The 16,293-nt window shown below is 45.5% G+C and overlaps 1 protein-coding gene across 14 annotated transcripts in view; it reads left to right on the forward strand.

The window, feature by feature from the left end:
- Positions 1 to 16,293, forward strand: part of RBFOX2 (RNA binding fox-1 homolog 2) — a 159,688-nt gene that overhangs the window by 26,735 nt on the left and 116,660 nt on the right. For all 14 annotated transcript variants that reach the window (XR_007374676.1, XR_007374677.1, XR_007374675.1 and 11 more), the window contains exon 2: positions 6,383 to 6,433. Coding sequence is in view for 8 of the 14 variants with exons in the window: in XM_048934279.1 (XP_048790236.1) it covers positions 6,383 to 6,433 (51 nt within the window). In the remaining 6 variants the exon portion in view is untranslated. The remainder of the gene's footprint in view (positions 1 to 6,382; positions 6,434 to 16,293) is intronic.

A 16,293-nucleotide genomic window follows, 5' to 3' on the forward strand; every position in this document is an offset into this window, starting at 1 on the left:
GGCATGCTGCTCTGCTCTGCAGCCTGCTTCCTGCTCGGGGAGCCCATCGGGACTGGGTGCTCCCTCCCGTCAGCCTTGCTGATGTCCTGCTGCCCATGGTGGCCGGAAGGGAGCCTGCGAGCTACGGGCTGTGTGCTCTGGTGGTTGCCTGGGAAGGTGGGCTGCTGGTACCGACACAAAGGAGCAGGGGAGGGGAGGCAAGAGGCCGGGGCTTCCTCTTTGTATTTAATTTTGTCTGTTTTTCCTGGCAGTGTCTCAGCCCACCACCTCCAGTACGACTGGAGCTACGGCCTGCTGGGATGCAGGTGGCAAGATGGCAGCCATGCAGGGAAGGCATGCGGCCTCATTGGTGCACAGGGGCTGGCTCACTGCAGCACTGTGAGGAGGCGGGGGGTCCTCCATGGCCCACACCCACAAAGGATAGCCTCACTGCCTGCTCTCCCTGCCCACTCGCCCTGGCTCCTCCTGAAAACATCATATTTTTAGGAGAAGGGGAAAACTTAGAGGGGGCGGGCCCAGCTGGAGGCCGCTGTTGCTGCAGCAACAGGCCAGAATTCCAGGAAGGAAGAGGGCCTGGATGGGCCTCCGGCCCCGATGGAGCCAGGCCGGCACTGGAGCCCATGGTGGCGGTGCCTCTGGTGTTCTTTCCTCAAGGCAAACCTGAGTAATTCAGATATGGAAAGCTGGAGCCATGTGAGCCAGCACTCGTCCTCCAAGTGATCAAGGACAGCGGTGTGCAGCATGCTTAGCGCCGCCTTTTATCAAAATCTCTTGCTTTTAGTCCCTCCAAACGCGTTCTAGAATAAAAGACGATGAGCAAGGAGTAAAGACTTCAGTCCTGCTGCTCACATCCCTGTAAGCATGGACTGTTGGTGTCAGGATGCTAACAAGGAAGTGGATAAATGGAGGTTCACTGCTGGGTGATGTCTGTGTGGTTGGAGTCTGGCCAAAGCTGAGATCCAAATTTAATTGAAAGTGAAGACAGTTGAAGGGAAGCGTCCCACACTATAGATGCAGTTATTGGAACTGCAGAGTGATTAGCAAGAGCTATGTATCAAATTAGGGTAAGTATCAAGGGAGAAGGGTGACATTAAGATCCATTTAAAAACTACTTTAGTTCAGTTTTTTCATTAGTAATCGGTTGTTCAGCTGTAGATGCTGCTTTTCCCATTAATTTTATCCACAGATAATTTGAGGTAGGGAAATGGCACAAACAATCGAGAGGGCAAACTAAAACTAAATGCATCAGATGCACTTGGGAAAAGAAGGAGCTATTTCCTGTTTGCTTACATGCAGTGATTTGTACAAGGAAGGTCTAATGAAAGCATACCTGATTTCCTGGGAGCTGGTAATAAGGTCAAGGCATTTACCGTTTTACTACTGCCCCACCACAACTGAAGCGCTGAGGTGTCCATTTAGAGCCCACCCGTTCCAAAGCCTGGGGTTACTGTCTCTCCTGGTGTGTAAGAGAGTAAAGCAGAGAGTGTAGTGAAACCACTGAGCTGCAGTGAACGGTGCTGGGATTTCTGTCTGGCTCACAAGCGTTACTTTTTTCACAGCTGCCACTTTCAGATTAATAGCTTAGTTGCCAGTGCTTTTTTCAGCCTCTTTTTGTGAACATCTTATTCTTTGTTTTCTGGAAAAGTGGCTTCTGTTTGTCTAGCTCAAGTCTCTGATAAATGGGTAGCTTTTGTTATCTTTTGCACTTCAAAATCCCATTTTGCTTTTAGATGAAAGAAGTAACTTTCTGTCGCCTTTATGTCCTTGCTCTGGGTAGTTCTGGGATTCCTCGCTTCCTGAGGCTCCCCCTCCACACCTGTTGCCCAGTCTCCTGGCTGCTGTGCGGGTGGGAGCTCCTGGGGCAGCTGAAGCAAAGGGAAAGGAGCTGTTTTGTCCCAGCTGTGCTGCTCTTGCCCAGACTCGAGAAAGTGGTCGTGAAACTTGGAAAGAATTGCATTAACTTCATTCTGCTTTTCCTAGCACTGTTGAAAAAGCAGGCATCCTGCAAACCCATTTGAGAGATGGCTTGATCTTATTTCTGGCATTCTCTTTGCAACTGAAGGGGCTTTATGCTTCAAGATGAAGTTTGAATTCAATGGGAAATCGATTCTCTGGCTTGGGAAATATGGGTTAGCTTACTGAGCTAACAGCACCTGGTAGTGCAGCTTTAACCGTGCAGGCTTTGGGCTTAGTTTGGCAGTCAAGAAAATTTCTTATCAGGCTTCTCTGATTGTTGAGTCTGGCAAAATGAGTCTGAGATGTAAAATTAATTTGTTCTAGGGTCAAGTTATGTCAAAGAGAATTACTTCCTCTTTAAGTGAAAATTTAGCTTTATTTTAAAGGAAAGGGAGAGGAGACTTTTAGGCCTTCCATGATCCATTACAGCTGTGACAAATCTTCTAGATGACTGACTGCTCCAGTCCTCTCTGGCCTTTCTTAAGCTAGCAGCATGTGTGGAGCTAGTTGTTCCTTACTGATGTCCTGGTTTCAAGATCCTCCTGTTTTCAAGATTTGTTGAATTTGACAACTTCTAAAATTTCTAATATTGAGGACAATGCTCTCAATAAGTTGTCAGAAGAAAAAAGAGTTAATTGAACTTGCGTTAACAAGGCTGGAATATTAAGGATTGGTGAATATTCAAAGTAAAGTATGTTTAAGTCTTAGTGGGCTTGTCTGAACTGTGGTTATCGTTTTTGTTCAATACAGTTGCCCAGCCCTAGGAAGGCTGTTTCCAGAGCACATAATGATGCACAGGTGCCCCATGCAAGTGTGGAAGCCCACGTGTGAGACTGTCAGTACGGCTGGAATACAATCACAATGTATGCTACAGAAATCTGATGCACTGTATTATTGTCTATTTTTCTCTCTTTGCTCTAAAGCAAATTGCAAATACCTGAGAAATGTCTTTCAGTGGTAAACAAAGTAATGAAACATCCCAGTGGCAGTTTGATCTGATTTGGCAGGCTAGCACTGCCTAACTTGATTTCTTTGTGAATGTCTGGTTGCGTGGTGGTAGAGAAAGAGATAGGTAATTGCTGGGAGAAAGCCAGTTAGCTGGGGCTTCCCTCTCCTGCCAAGCTGCTGAGGGAAGGAGGGTCCCTGCATGTTTGAGGGCAGGGAATCTGCATGTGATAGATGTTCTCACCCTCTCCTTTCACTTGCGTTTTGTGAGATGAGCTTGCTGTGTCAGCAGGCTGAGGTGATGTGGCTGTATCCCTGCTCTCTGCTGCCTGTGATCCCCTGCTCCCTGACAGGGCTCTCTTTGGATGCTCTGCACTGTCCCCCTCCAAGCGCAGGAGTTTAACTCCTTCACTTTCTGCTCTGTTTAGTTTACAACAAAAGCAAGCTCCGTATGGAATAATCATGCAGCAGGCCCTGGATTCACCATTAGTGACCTGTAAAATTGGCAGTGCTGGAGATTATTGGCGAGAGACAGTTTCCCTAGGCGCTTCCTGCCTTCTCTTGGAGAGCGAGGTTCAATTAGAGCAATGATATGCACAGCGGGGATTTTGCAAATAGTTCGGTACTTCGTGGCAGTCTTGCTGTATAAAAGGCAGAGATAGCTTTGGCCCTTTGGTGACCTTAATGTTCCAGCTGCTACCCTCTTTCTAACCTCTGCTTTTTCCAAGCTCTTGCTTCCTGGAGTAACAGTCTTTCACCTTTTACCTTTTGTTGTAATCATATCCCTCAAATATTTTTACTCTGCCATTTGTGGATTTTGTCCTGAAAAACAAAGTGGAGCTTGGTTGCTTCCTTTTCTTCCACTGGATTTTTTTCTTCTTCCATCTTTTAGATATCTTACGTGCCGTGGACTATCCTTAGACCTCTGTGAGCAAATCTCATTTCCTTTTCACACTCTTGTGATGTGCTTCTACTCATAAAAATACTGTTTCTGAAAGTGATTTTCTGCACTCATGTCCTTTGTTTTCAGGAATCTCACAAAATTTTTGTGCTTGTCTCTTCTCTGTCATCGCTTTGTGGTGACAGTTCATTTCCTTAGTCCCTGATGTGATAAATAACATCATCCTTAAAAGGATGATTCCTGTTTTCCTTTATTATTACATTCTACTTGTGTTTGCTGCCCATATCTTCAGCAACTGTAGTGGTATCTTCTCCATTTAATCCTTACTGCATATTCAGGGCATTGTTGGCACACGTGTGCTGGAAGTACTGACCTTCCACTTGTGTGTACAAAGTGCTATTCAGACTGGTCCTGGAACAGTCTCACAGAAGAGAAACAGGAGGTGGATGTTTATTGCACTCTTCTAGGATGGTAGACTGTGTGGGAGAAGCATCAATCAAAGTGTTTTCTTGCAGTGTGCATTTACATTGAGGCTATGGAGGAAGTAGTATCTGTGAAGTTCATAGAAGCACAGAAACATTTTGGTTGGAAAAGATCTCTAAGATCACCTGGTCCAACCACCAGCCCATCCCCACCATGCCCACTGACCACGTCCCTCAGTGCCACATCCACACACCTCTGGAACACCTCCAGGGACGGTGACTGCACCACCTCCCTGGGCAGCCTGTTGATGTTGCTTGGTTTTGAATTAGGTTCATGGATAAAACCAAAAGCTAGGTTACCTTGAAGTACCAGAGCCATCAGGCTTTCCTTGCTTTTTCAGGTCTCTGTGTGCTTGCTTCTGCTGGTCTGTATTTGTGGAGTTTTATAATTTACCTGCTTGGTGGCTGTCAGTGCTTGAAAGGAATGTACTCACAGGGTGGTCCATGTAATTAATGACTGTGAATCCCCCAAACTGGCTGCCAGAAGTTGTTGTGCCCTTGAAGCTCATATACCTTGCGTGCTGTAGTGTGAGAGCCTGAAGATGAAGTTTGATGTTTCCTGGCAAGTTTCCGCAGGCAATCCCCTGGGCAGATTTGAAGTAAAAAGCAAGAGAGGAAGGATGGATGCAAACTTAAAATAGCATTGCTAGGCCCTATATTGAGTTGTTAGTGTCTTGCTCTTTAGCAGATGTTGCATTAAAGCGTTTGTGTGTAAACTGTGAGATTATGCCCATGGTTGTATGTCCTGCATAGGGTAGAAGCTGCCTTTCTGGTTGGAGCTGGCAGGTGGGAGCTGAACATCCCAGCACTGGGAAGACAGAACCTGAAGGATCTTGACAGAAACTTTGGAAGGTCTGAAGGTAGCTGAGATCCATGATCACTGTCAGCTGCAGGCCCAGCATAAATTTGCTGCTGACCGCTTGAGATTGTCTTGCTGTGTTTTGTCAGTGTCACTCCCCTCCTCAAGAGCTGCTGTAGAAAGTGCAAGGGTGGCTTAGGAGTTTCTCCTTATCAGCCATAACAAGAAAGAGAAACAGACTTGGAAACTGATTGTGGAGAGCTGCTGGCCTCCTCCAGCTCTCTGCAGGGAGCTGCTGACTAGTGAGCATGGGTACCAGCATGGAGCCAGGATTGGACCCGATGGTCCCTGTGGGCCCCTTCCAACTCAGTTTATTTTATGATTCTATCAAAAAAGCATTGTGTAGTCTAGTTTAGCTTCCGCTCAGGGTGAAGGATGCGCGCATGGGCACATGCAAGTGTGCCCTCTCTCTCTGTTCTGAATAGGAAATGTTGAAAGGAGTGTATTGGAGATGAAATTAAGACTGAAAAATAAGCAGAAATTAATGTTTAGGAATTATAAGAAGCTGTGTTATCTTAATCCCTCCTGCACTGGTAAAATACAGAAGAGCCTGGGAATTTAATGGAGAAATTCTGGAAGTGCTGGAGGTTCATGTGTTCCCAATGGGCAAAGTGACATTAGCATGAGGAATGTAGACTTAAGGTCCCTTCAGGGGTGAAGGATGAAAGTCTAGAGGATTGATTTCCTATCGTGTGAAGTATTGCTTAGGCTTGAAAGGGTAATTGAAGTTGTACCGACTGCTTTCTACGCTCATGCTAAGCTATTGGTGTAGTTTTTGAAATGGAGAGAGTTGGCACTTTTATGGCTAATGTTTAGAGAAGCATTTCTTCAAGACTGGGTAACATGGGCAACATATTTTGTCATTTCTTGTTCTCCTTTGGTTTACCTGGTGGTAAATAATGTTTGCATATAAATTTATTCAGAAAAATTTTACCAAATATACACTCTTGAGATGATAGGGGGTAAGGTAAGTTTAGTTTATGCTTATTTTTATGGCTTTGGTTTTTTAAATTTTCCTTTTACACAGCTCAGCAATATGTAGGTGAAAATGAGTCTTGGGTATATTGGCTTGGCATGGGTAATAGGAGGTTAGTACTGCTTTCTTTGCTTTAATCTTCGCTCTTTCTTCCCCCATTTTATTCGTGTTCTTGTTTTTGGCTGAGTTAAGACAGACCTGCAATTACTTGGTTTCCATTCCTTGTAACCACTACATTTACTCTTTGTTTTCTTGTCTTGCAGAACGAGCCTCTGACTTCAGGTTATCATGGATACCCAGCAAGAGACAATCAAGTAAGAGTCTGATTGCAGTAAATGTGTGCGTGTGTTTCTGTGTACTTGTGGATGTTTTGTCTGACAGCTTTGTGACCATCTTGTTAAGGAGTGGAAATTATTTTGTTCTGTTGTGCAGTGCTTGTGGAGATATAGATGGTGAACTGAATGTGGCCTCCAGCAGTATGTGGCAACGTCTCTGGTGGGGAGTTAAAAATGATCCACATTGCTGGTGGCTCAGGAAATCCTTTATTCTGAAAAATTTTCTAGCTTAAAATCCCCGTCCCAAACTCCCACTGTATCTCCTCAGAGTTAATAAATGTAGACGTTTAGTGTTCCCCTGTTTTATTGTGGGAATTCCAGCATCAGGGCAGCAAGATGACAGTGAGTTTGAGAGCCTACTGCGCTAACTTTTTTGGTGGAGCAGGGAGTGCCATGTCACACTGGGTTGTTCTACTTTCTTTGAACTTCTCTCCCCTTCCTTTCATGTCCTGCAGGGCCCCTGCCCCTTGCTCTCATTCTGGATATTCTCACTCTGCAGCAGTAAAAAATTATTCTGTTCAGTGCATTGCATCTGTAAGCATGCTCTTGCCTCCTAGCAGAAGACAGAGAAATCCCAGTTGATGAATTTGTGCAAGGGAAGGAGGAGATGCTTTGAAACAAATGAAATTTAATGGATTATAAGATACAACTGTCACGCATTAAATCTCCCTTCTTGGAATGGAGGCACTTTTTTTTCCTTTTCAGTTTTCTATGCCGCAAAGCAGAGCACGAACCAGTGTAACAGGAAATTAATATGCACGGAAAATCAATAAAGCAGCATATTTCAGTAACGAACAGATAATAAAAAACTAAAATCAAGTTCTTTAATGCTCTCAGGTACTTCTATATAAAGAAAGCGATTTTCATCATGTCTTGATGAGGCCTGAGTGTACGTAGCAGCAGCTTAAAGGGAGATATTTTTGTAAAGGAGCTGCAGCCTAGTGCAGCATCAGCAATTGAAGAGCTCAGCCTTTGGTGCTTGTAACGCGTGTATGAATTTCAGTGTAGGAGGGAGTTACTCAGAATGCCTATTGGGATATACTAAGCTGTTAACCATCACAAATAGATAATATGTGCTGGGATGCTCTGGGAGTTGTGTTCCCACTTATCCAGGCTAAGTAAGGAATGCTGGCGTTGAGAGTCAGAGCCAGTCCTGGCTCCTTACAGCAGTTCCCATCTGCTTTCAGTTTTTCCATTCTGGTAGCAGTGTCTGCACCGGATTTTGTGTTTTACTGTACCCATTTAGGAGCGGTTTGGGGTCACCTTGGAGTTTTATTTTGGTGTCCTGCTTCATGAGTTTCTTTATTCTCATCCCTTAATAACTCTTCTGATTAAAAAATCCGGAGCTGCTGTTGCTGACTGCTCACTAAAGCAGAGGCAATGGGCACGGGAGGCCTTACAGCAACCAGGGTTGAAGTGAGGGCTGTGGACTGCACGGCCCCACGGAGCGCTGTGTGTGTGAGCACAGGGAGGGATGTATGTGCTGTGTGTCCCTCAGATGGCATGTACCTTCAGGGAAGTGTTGCAGTGGACAAACAGGGTCAGTTTCACTTGAGTGTTTTCATTTCAGCAAACGTTTGTTAAAAATAAATATCTACATTTATCTGTTCTAGGTAATATCTTGATCTGTGGTAAACATTTTTCCTTCCTTCATGGCCCTGAAACAGATTAGATTCAGGTCTGGTTTTTGCTAATGAGGTTCCAAGGCTTTTAGCTAATCTGATTGGGAGCCTCTAAGACGATAGCAGCAGAAGGAAGGTCTCTCTTGCCACAGGCTGAGGCTGGTGTGGGAGAGGCAGCGCTGCCTGATGCATCGCTTGCTTTTCTGCACTCGGGAGGGAGGAAGGAAGTGGTGTGAGATTGTGTGCATCCTGATCCTGTAACAAAGTCATTATGAGATGTAGGAACAATTGTGTCAGATTTCTTCCTATCATCAGTTTAGGAACTGGATTTGAGCTGGAAAGTGTAAGTCTGCAACTTGCTCTTTGCCGATGCTCTTATTTGTAAATACAGGTACGGTACTTTATTACTGCACTTATTTATCATAAATACTGCACTGTGCATTTTACCACAATGTTTTCCTTAGCACAGTCAGCAGAGCTGAGGTTTATTTTCAGGGCACTTCGTTGTGTGACCACAGTAATCCTGCTGGAAGTTCTCTAGATATAACTTACCCTTTCTTTCACCTTACGTAGCGTCCTCTTCTCTTACTTCATTTGTATGTCCTTTTCCTTCCTTTCGGCTCTCGGTTCCACTAATTGCTGGCTGCAAACCTTTCACTATGCTGTTTTTACACCCTCTAGTGGTTAAGTCGTACCCAGATGTTCCAGATTATTACAGTTTTTCTTCCCGCCAGTGGAAATCAGTGATTGGTTTGAGTCTTTGCTCTGGCCATTTGGGAATGCTTAGATCTACAGTACGAAGTTTATCTTGTATCCTTTCCCAAATATTTAAGTGTTCTGTCATCATCCCACATGGGCAAGCAGCACTGAGGCAAAGCAGATGGGTTCATGCTGAGGCTGGATTTCTCTTAATTCAGGTGTTGCATGGTTGCTGTAAGACAATCCTTAGCATGGCCGCCCTGTTTCTTGCCAGAACACCTTTTTGTGATAGCAGGGCTTGAGGAGCATGAGTGCTAAATCTGTACCGTAAAACTTTTCATAAAATGAGAAGGCTTTCTGTTGCTGTAAGCGTTGCACTGCTGGGGCTGTTAAAGCTGTGTAAGGAGCTGGAAAGCTCTCTAGGACTGTCTTCCAGAGTTCAGGGTTTGTTCTCTGGATGTCTAACACACACACACAGGCGTGGCAGGATGCCCCTGCTTTTCTGTGTGCTAGGCTGATGGCAAGTACGAAGCGTTCTGTAAAGGGAGAATATGGAAAGCATTAGCATAATGCTGTTAACCGAGATGACAACCAAGTCTTTTGGTGAAGAGGGCTTATTCTCTGGGGACTGTTCAGTTCTGTATCCCTCTGTTGGGCCTGCCAGCAAAATGGTGTTTCTTTTTTTTGTAACATGAGTGCCTGCCTGAAGTGCAGTGAAGCAAGACTCTTTGCTTCATTTACCAAGCTGTGACAAACAGCTCTGAGATACTATGAGTTTGTCTCAACATGGAAAATGACTAGAGCAGCTACACTGATATAACTTTTACATACAGACAAACTCATTGAGAATGCTCTGCCTCTGGAAAGCTGTTCCATACTAAGTATGCCAGCTTGTTTTATATATAACCAAGGCCTGTGTCTTACTGCTTTAGTGCTTTTCATGTGTATTAGACATGGTATCCAAAATTTGAGTTACTGCTGAATACTGGTACTTCTGTGGCAGCACTTGGCAGCTGTGCAGAGTAAATATGTTCTCCAGTAGGAAGCAAAATGAGCGAGAACACCTTGTTCAGCTCCCATTGAAGGGAAGAGGGGAGGAAAGAGTTTATGCAAGCAGGAGGTAATTGCACACGCCCAGAACTGGGTCAGGATGTTAGAGCTGTTACACCTTCTCTGTTATGGGAAGCCATCACAACAGGTTAGGATGTTGCTTTGAAGGCTCTTTTTAAAAGCTTATACTTCTGTGAGTGCCATTCTGAAATTAAACCGGGCCACTGGCTTGGTACTAATGTGGGGGAAACATCATTACCTGTCACAAGTGACACTTCCTTCAGCAGCATAATTTTGGAGGCTGATTTACCTTCTGAGTGCTTGCCAGGCCTGACCTGTTGTTCCCGTGTATGTAGATGAGCCTGCAACCTCGAGTAGCCCGCGTGCCCATGGCAACTACTAGGAACAGCTTTATCACCATTCCTTCCACTGGAGTTCAAGCTTAAGGTGAAATGCTGTTAAATCCTCTCCAATTGTCAGCCTGTTCCCCTGGGTTGCTGCTTGCTTGCTGCGTTTCTGTAGTCTGATGGAGAATTGCAGGCACCAGCAGGCTGCCTGGCTCCCTCTCCGTGGCCAAAAGCAGGTCTGGGCAAAAAGCACAGCAGTGAGAACAGGAAGCCTTCCCTCTCACTTTTCTTCTGTTTATTTTCATTGTGCAGCCCCTCTTAGTGTGGGGAGATCAGCAAGGAAGCCCTTCATCCTGAGATGCGAGGGATGTATGAGCTCCCACAGCAATGTGGGGCCTTCTTCTGGAGGCACTGCTGCTCCCCTTCCTTGGTGCTCTCCGCCTCAAGCAGCACGACTCTTGGCACAGAGCTCACAGGGAATCCTCTGGCCTCTTGTCTGAGTGCTCTGGGCTTCCTTTGTTGTCTTCCTCTTCTCTCCATCATGTGGATGAGGTGTGAATTTGGGAATATCAAAACTTGCTTAGCAGTTCGATGGTTCAGCGTGGACCTTCTGCCCCTGGGTTGGGGTAATCCCAAGCATAGATATGGGATGGGCAGAGAATGGCTTGAGAGCAGTCCTGAGGTGAGATTTGGAAGTTGGTTGGTGAAAGACTCAACATGAGCTGGCAGTGTGTGCTTGCAGCCCAGAAGGCCAACTGTATTGTGGGTTGCATCAGGAGAAGTATGGCTAGCAGGTTGAGGGCAGTTATCCTGCACCTCTACACTGCTCATGTGGGACCCTACCTGGAGTACTGTGTCCAGTTCTGGAGCCCCCAACACAAGAAGGACATGGAGTTGTTGGAGCAGGTCCAGAGGAGGGCCATGAAGATGATCAGAGGGCTGGAGCACCTCCCTTATGAGGACAGGCTGAGAGAGCTGGGGCTCTTTGGCCTGGAGAAGAGAAGGCTCTGAGGGGAACTTGTACCAGCCTTCCAGGACCTTCCAGGGGGCCTACAGGAAAGCTGGGGAGGGACTTTTTATAAGGATGTGTAGTGACAGCATGATGGTGAATGCCTTTAAGCTGGAAGAGGGCAGATTTAGACTAGATATTAGTAAGAAATTCTTTACTGTGAGAGTGGTGAGACATTGGGAACAGGTTGCCCAGCGAGGTTGTGGATGCCCCCTCCCTGGAAGCATTCAGGGCCAGGCTGGATGGGGCTTTGAGCAACCTGGTCTACAGGAAGGTGTTCCTGCCCATAGCAGGGGGTTGGAACTAGGTGATCTTAAGGGTCCCTTACAACCCAAACCATTCTGTGATTAGAGTATCAACAGAAATCTCTTTGTTTATGTTATTAACCGACTGAGATGCTCTCGTCTCAGAATACAGCAGAAACAAGAACAAGCAAAATAAATAAATAAAGATGAATACTATGCCTGGGGGAAAATGGTTGGCCACTTGTTGGTCTTCATTTGTTTGATGGTAGCACTAACCATGGTCTTTCCAGGTAAAAAGACTTCATGTCTGAAGAGCTTAAATCTTTAAGTAGTGCTCCTGAAAGCCAGTTTGTTTTTTAATTTGTTTTCCTATTATTTGTATCTGATATGGAAATACACCCCCTAGTGAATATGCTAACTTCCTATGCGAGTGGTAGGATTGCAGCAGCAGAAGTGTTATGTTATTAAGGAGCTAAAAAGGAGGGTTGGTGTTTGTGGGTTTTAGGTTTGTTTGCCACTTAACTTTACACTTTTGGTTTGAGTGAAATATATTTAATGCAAGTCCTTAAACAGAAAGACAGAGGGGAGGGATAAAAGCTGTAAATAAAATTTAAAAACCTTTTGAGTGAAGAGCCAGGACAAGGATCAGGAAATCCTCTGTATAAAATGAAGGCGGCCTGTCTTAGCGATCTTGGTGCTCTGGGGGAGTACTTCTTTACTTGAAAGCAAACAACCCAAAGCTTGGGACAGAACCAGTTTAACAAGGGAAAGCTGTTCTAAACTTCTTTCTTATCTGAGATTGGGTGAATTATGGATAAGACTGCCAGATCTTCTGCTTCCTGGCTCCCACAGACTCTCTTCAGGCAAGTAGTGCAATATCTCCATTATGTACTAGCCAGGACGGATGGGATGTTCTTTTATTCACCTAATTGCTGCGTCCCATAAAAAGTAAAGAGCTTCATTTAGGGAAAGCAGGCTGAGCAACAACATCTAACATATTCAAGAGATTGGGAAATATCCTGTGTGTGCAACTGCTTCACAGATGCCCAGTGGTGTGTAGTGGGTTAACTGGGGGAATACTGTTTAGTGCCTTAGCAGTAAAAGGTGTGGGGATAGTTGTAAGGTGGTATGAAAGGCAGTTATTGCTGAAGGCAGAAGTGAAGGACTTCCTCAGACATCCTTGAAGAAAGTGCCTCCAGCTCTGTAATTCTCATTATCTACAAGGGAAAGCATTGCTGACAGCAGAAAGAGTTAAGTGTAATTTGGTAAATTGTGAAGGAAAGAAAAGAGTGGTTAAAGTTGAAGGGAGGAGTTGGTTAGAGACTAAAGTACAGGCAAATGCAGTCATGGATGAGTTGGAAGAGGAAGGATGAGCTCCACCAAGAGCCCTCTAGTAATCCTTCTCCTCAAATTCAGAACTGTCTTGGGAAGAATCTGTCTTGGTTGGTCACTTGAAATAGTAAGTGGTTCCTTTTTTCTCAAGCCCTGGATGTATTCCTAAGAAACTGCAGGAAAGATACAGAAATGGAGATTAGTAAAGTTGTAGCATGTTCGCTGCCAAATACTGAGCTTGTTATGAAACTGCTTTCTGAAATTATGCTCTGACCTGCATCATGATGGCCATTTGCCCATCAGCCTCTCCTTTCCTTTCTTTTTAACTCATCTCCTACTCATCCAAAGGTTTAAGCAGTATGTGAGCAAGCATACTGTCTTGTAGCTTACACAAGTGCTGCAAATGGATCACTCTGACCATATTTATTTCTCTTTTCCATGATGTCTGCTGTCCTCTTAACTCTTCTGAATGCAAGGTAGGGGTTCCTTTCCTTGCAAAACTTAAATACCTTTCGCAAACACCTTCAGCAAGCTCTATGTCAGCGTGCCTCACTGTTACTCGATAACAACAGCAAACAAATGATGAAGTTGTATGAGAGAGAGAATAAGAAGCGCATCTAATTCAAATACACAGGAAGACTTCCTGACAATAAGATTCTTTAGTCCTATGAGCAGTTTCTCAAGGGAAGTAATGATTACCTTGCTGATGAATAGTCAGGCCAAAGCTCTGGAGCTGCAAGGCGTTGGCAGGAAATAGGCTGGATGATGTAATGAAAATTCCTTTCATGTTTGAGTTCTCTGATTCAAGCAATTTCTCATCTCTGCTTGGGGTCAAAGAGAGGAGATGTGAGTCATCGTTCTTGGGTGAGGACCAGGAGACCACTTTATGTTGTTCTGTGATGTACTTCTTGACCGTTGGGGTGTTACCCAGTGCCTGCAAGAGTCTTGGAGTCTCTCAGCCCCCCAGTTAGTTGGGTGAGTGGGACAGTGTTTTGTTTAGATTTCCTCCCTCTGACCAGTTACAGGATCACGTCACGTGTGTTAGATGAGGTCTGTAAAACGATCAGTTGAAGTCCTGCTTGCTAAGGCCAAATGGTGTAGAGAAAACAGCTTGTTGATGGATATTGCATCGTACTGAAGAACATAAACATCGCTGTTCTGGATTGGACAGAAGGTTTCTGCGTTCCAGTGTTCTGTCTTTGACAGTATCTAATGGCAAGTACTTAAAGCATAGGGAGCAGCGCCAAGATTCAGCAATACTTCCCCTCCTATATCCTCTTTAAGCTGTCCGTTGGCTCTGGGATTTCCTGGCCATAGATATTTTCTGAGGTCACCTGCAATAGACAGACTGAATAAAGCAAAATCGAAATGGTTTCTGAGGCTGCCTGAGTCTTTGGCATCTACAGCATCCTGCGGCAATGAGTCCTGCACTTTAGGTGTGTTTTAGGAGGAAGAGAAAGATGTCCTGTGCACATCTAATTTAAAACCGTTTTGGAAGCCGTTGGGTGAAGGAATGGGACAACCCGCGTGGGTTCAGGGCCCTCAGTTTCTGAGTGTATCCACAGCTGAACCACTGCATGTAGAACTGCAGAATATCCGGAGTTGGAAGAGACCACAGGAATTGCAGAGTCAGACTCCTGGCCACACACAGCACCACCCAAAATTCAAACCTCGTGTCTGAGAGCGTTGTCTCAACATTCCTTGGACTCCATTGCTCGGGGCCGTGCCCACAGCGCTGGGCGTTCTGTTCCACGCCCACCACCCTCTGCTGCAGACCTGTCCCTGACCCCCAGCTGCCCTCCCCTGACAGCTCCATGCCGTTCCCTCGGGCCCCGTCGCTGTCACACAGAGCAGAGCTCAGCGCTGCCCCTCCGCTCCCTGTGAGGAGCTGCAGCCGCCATCGGGCCTTCCCTCAGCTCCTCCGCTCTGGGCTGAGCAAACCGGGGGAGCTCGGCGTGCTCCGGGCCGCGGCGGGGCCGAGCGCTGCCAGAAGGGGGCACCCAGCGCCTGGGCTGCGCCGCTCCGCCCGCTCGGTTTGCGGAGCGTGGCTGCGGGGCTGCGCGGGGAGCGCCGAGATGGGCCCGGCCCTCAGGTTGGCCCAGCGGTTCGGTTCGTCGGGAGGGCTGTCCTCTTCCGTGCCGCTTCGGCACGGTTTCGTTGCGTGTGAGTTAAATATAAATATTAGTCCTCCTTCCTTTGTATTTCTTTATTTTTAAAGGGAGGGTAGAGACCCCAAGAAATACAACCGGTCAGTTTCCCAGATGTTGACAGAGATTGGATGCTGACAGAGATCAGATGCTTCGCTAAAGGAAATTAAGGCAACAGCAGATGTACGTTGCTGATTTTTAAGGACCAATCATGTCAGATCAATTTAATTTCTCCTTTGACGTGGCAGCAGGCCTGGCAGATGGAGAAAGCCACTGGCTTTGGATGGAGCGTGGCCTGACCTTTACATACACTGGGCAAATGGAAGGTGAAATTAAGAAGCGGCTGAGCACTCCTTGGAAAGCCATGTCCGGAGTCATTATGTCGTGCTTTTCTCTGCGTGTGTTATCTGGAGTCGTAGCGTGGTCTGTCGTGGCTGCTGTGCTCTTCTGTGCTTTTCATCAAACATTAGTGTAATTCAGTGACTGAATTTATGTATATATATATATATATATATATATATATATACGTGTCCGTGGAGATCTGGCAGCATTTGGAAAGCAGGAATAGGTGTCAAAACGATTGTGATAAATTGAAGAAATGGTCTGAAATCCAACAGTGTGAAATTCAATAAAACCAAGCTGTATTAACAAAGGGAACTGAATACACAATGTAAAATGGAGAGTAGCTGGCTAAGCAGTAATATCGAAGGAAACATCTTGGGTAACAGAAGATAACAAACTGAATACGTGGTGCAGGTTTTTTTTTGTGGTTTTAAGAACCTGGAACGTCTTTCCAGCTATGTCAAGTAACTACAGAAGGTAATTATTCTTCAGAGCTCAGCACAGTGAGTTGAGCCCTAGTTTTAGGAAAGATACAGACGGAACTTGGAAAACATCCAGGCAAGATCAAGAAAAGGAGGCTTAGATAGCGTGATGTATGAGGAAAATACTGAGGTTGTTCCTTCTTTAAAAGCAGGGAAAAAAAGAAAAAGAAAAAAGATCAGAGTGTGGAGGATGGGGTTTCATTATTTACTGTGCTGATTGAAGGCAGCTTAATTTGCACCACGGTCTGAACTGAATATTACGGGGTGAAACATGTTCTGTTTTCACTCAGTGAAGCACCGAAGCAGGGCAGTTTTAGGGGACCAGAGTTCCTGTTTCTTGGAGTCTGTAATAACAAGTTAGGCAATTTCTGATGGATGCTTGTCTAAACATGCTTAGCGCTGCCTCTGAGTGTGGAGGACCTCTCGTCTCCCTTGCCCTGCGTTAGCAATATTCTGTGACAGTCAAAAACCAGTTGTTACCAGATGCATAATTCTAAAGCCATATGACTACTGTTGTTTTGGACCTTTCTCTGTTTTGGGGGTGTCTACATTTTAAGATAAGGA

This window comes from Lagopus muta, chromosome 1, assembly GCF_023343835.1.
Source record: "Lagopus muta isolate bLagMut1 chromosome 1, bLagMut1 primary, whole genome shotgun sequence".
NCBI lineage: Eukaryota > Metazoa > Chordata > Aves > Galliformes > Phasianidae > Lagopus > Lagopus muta.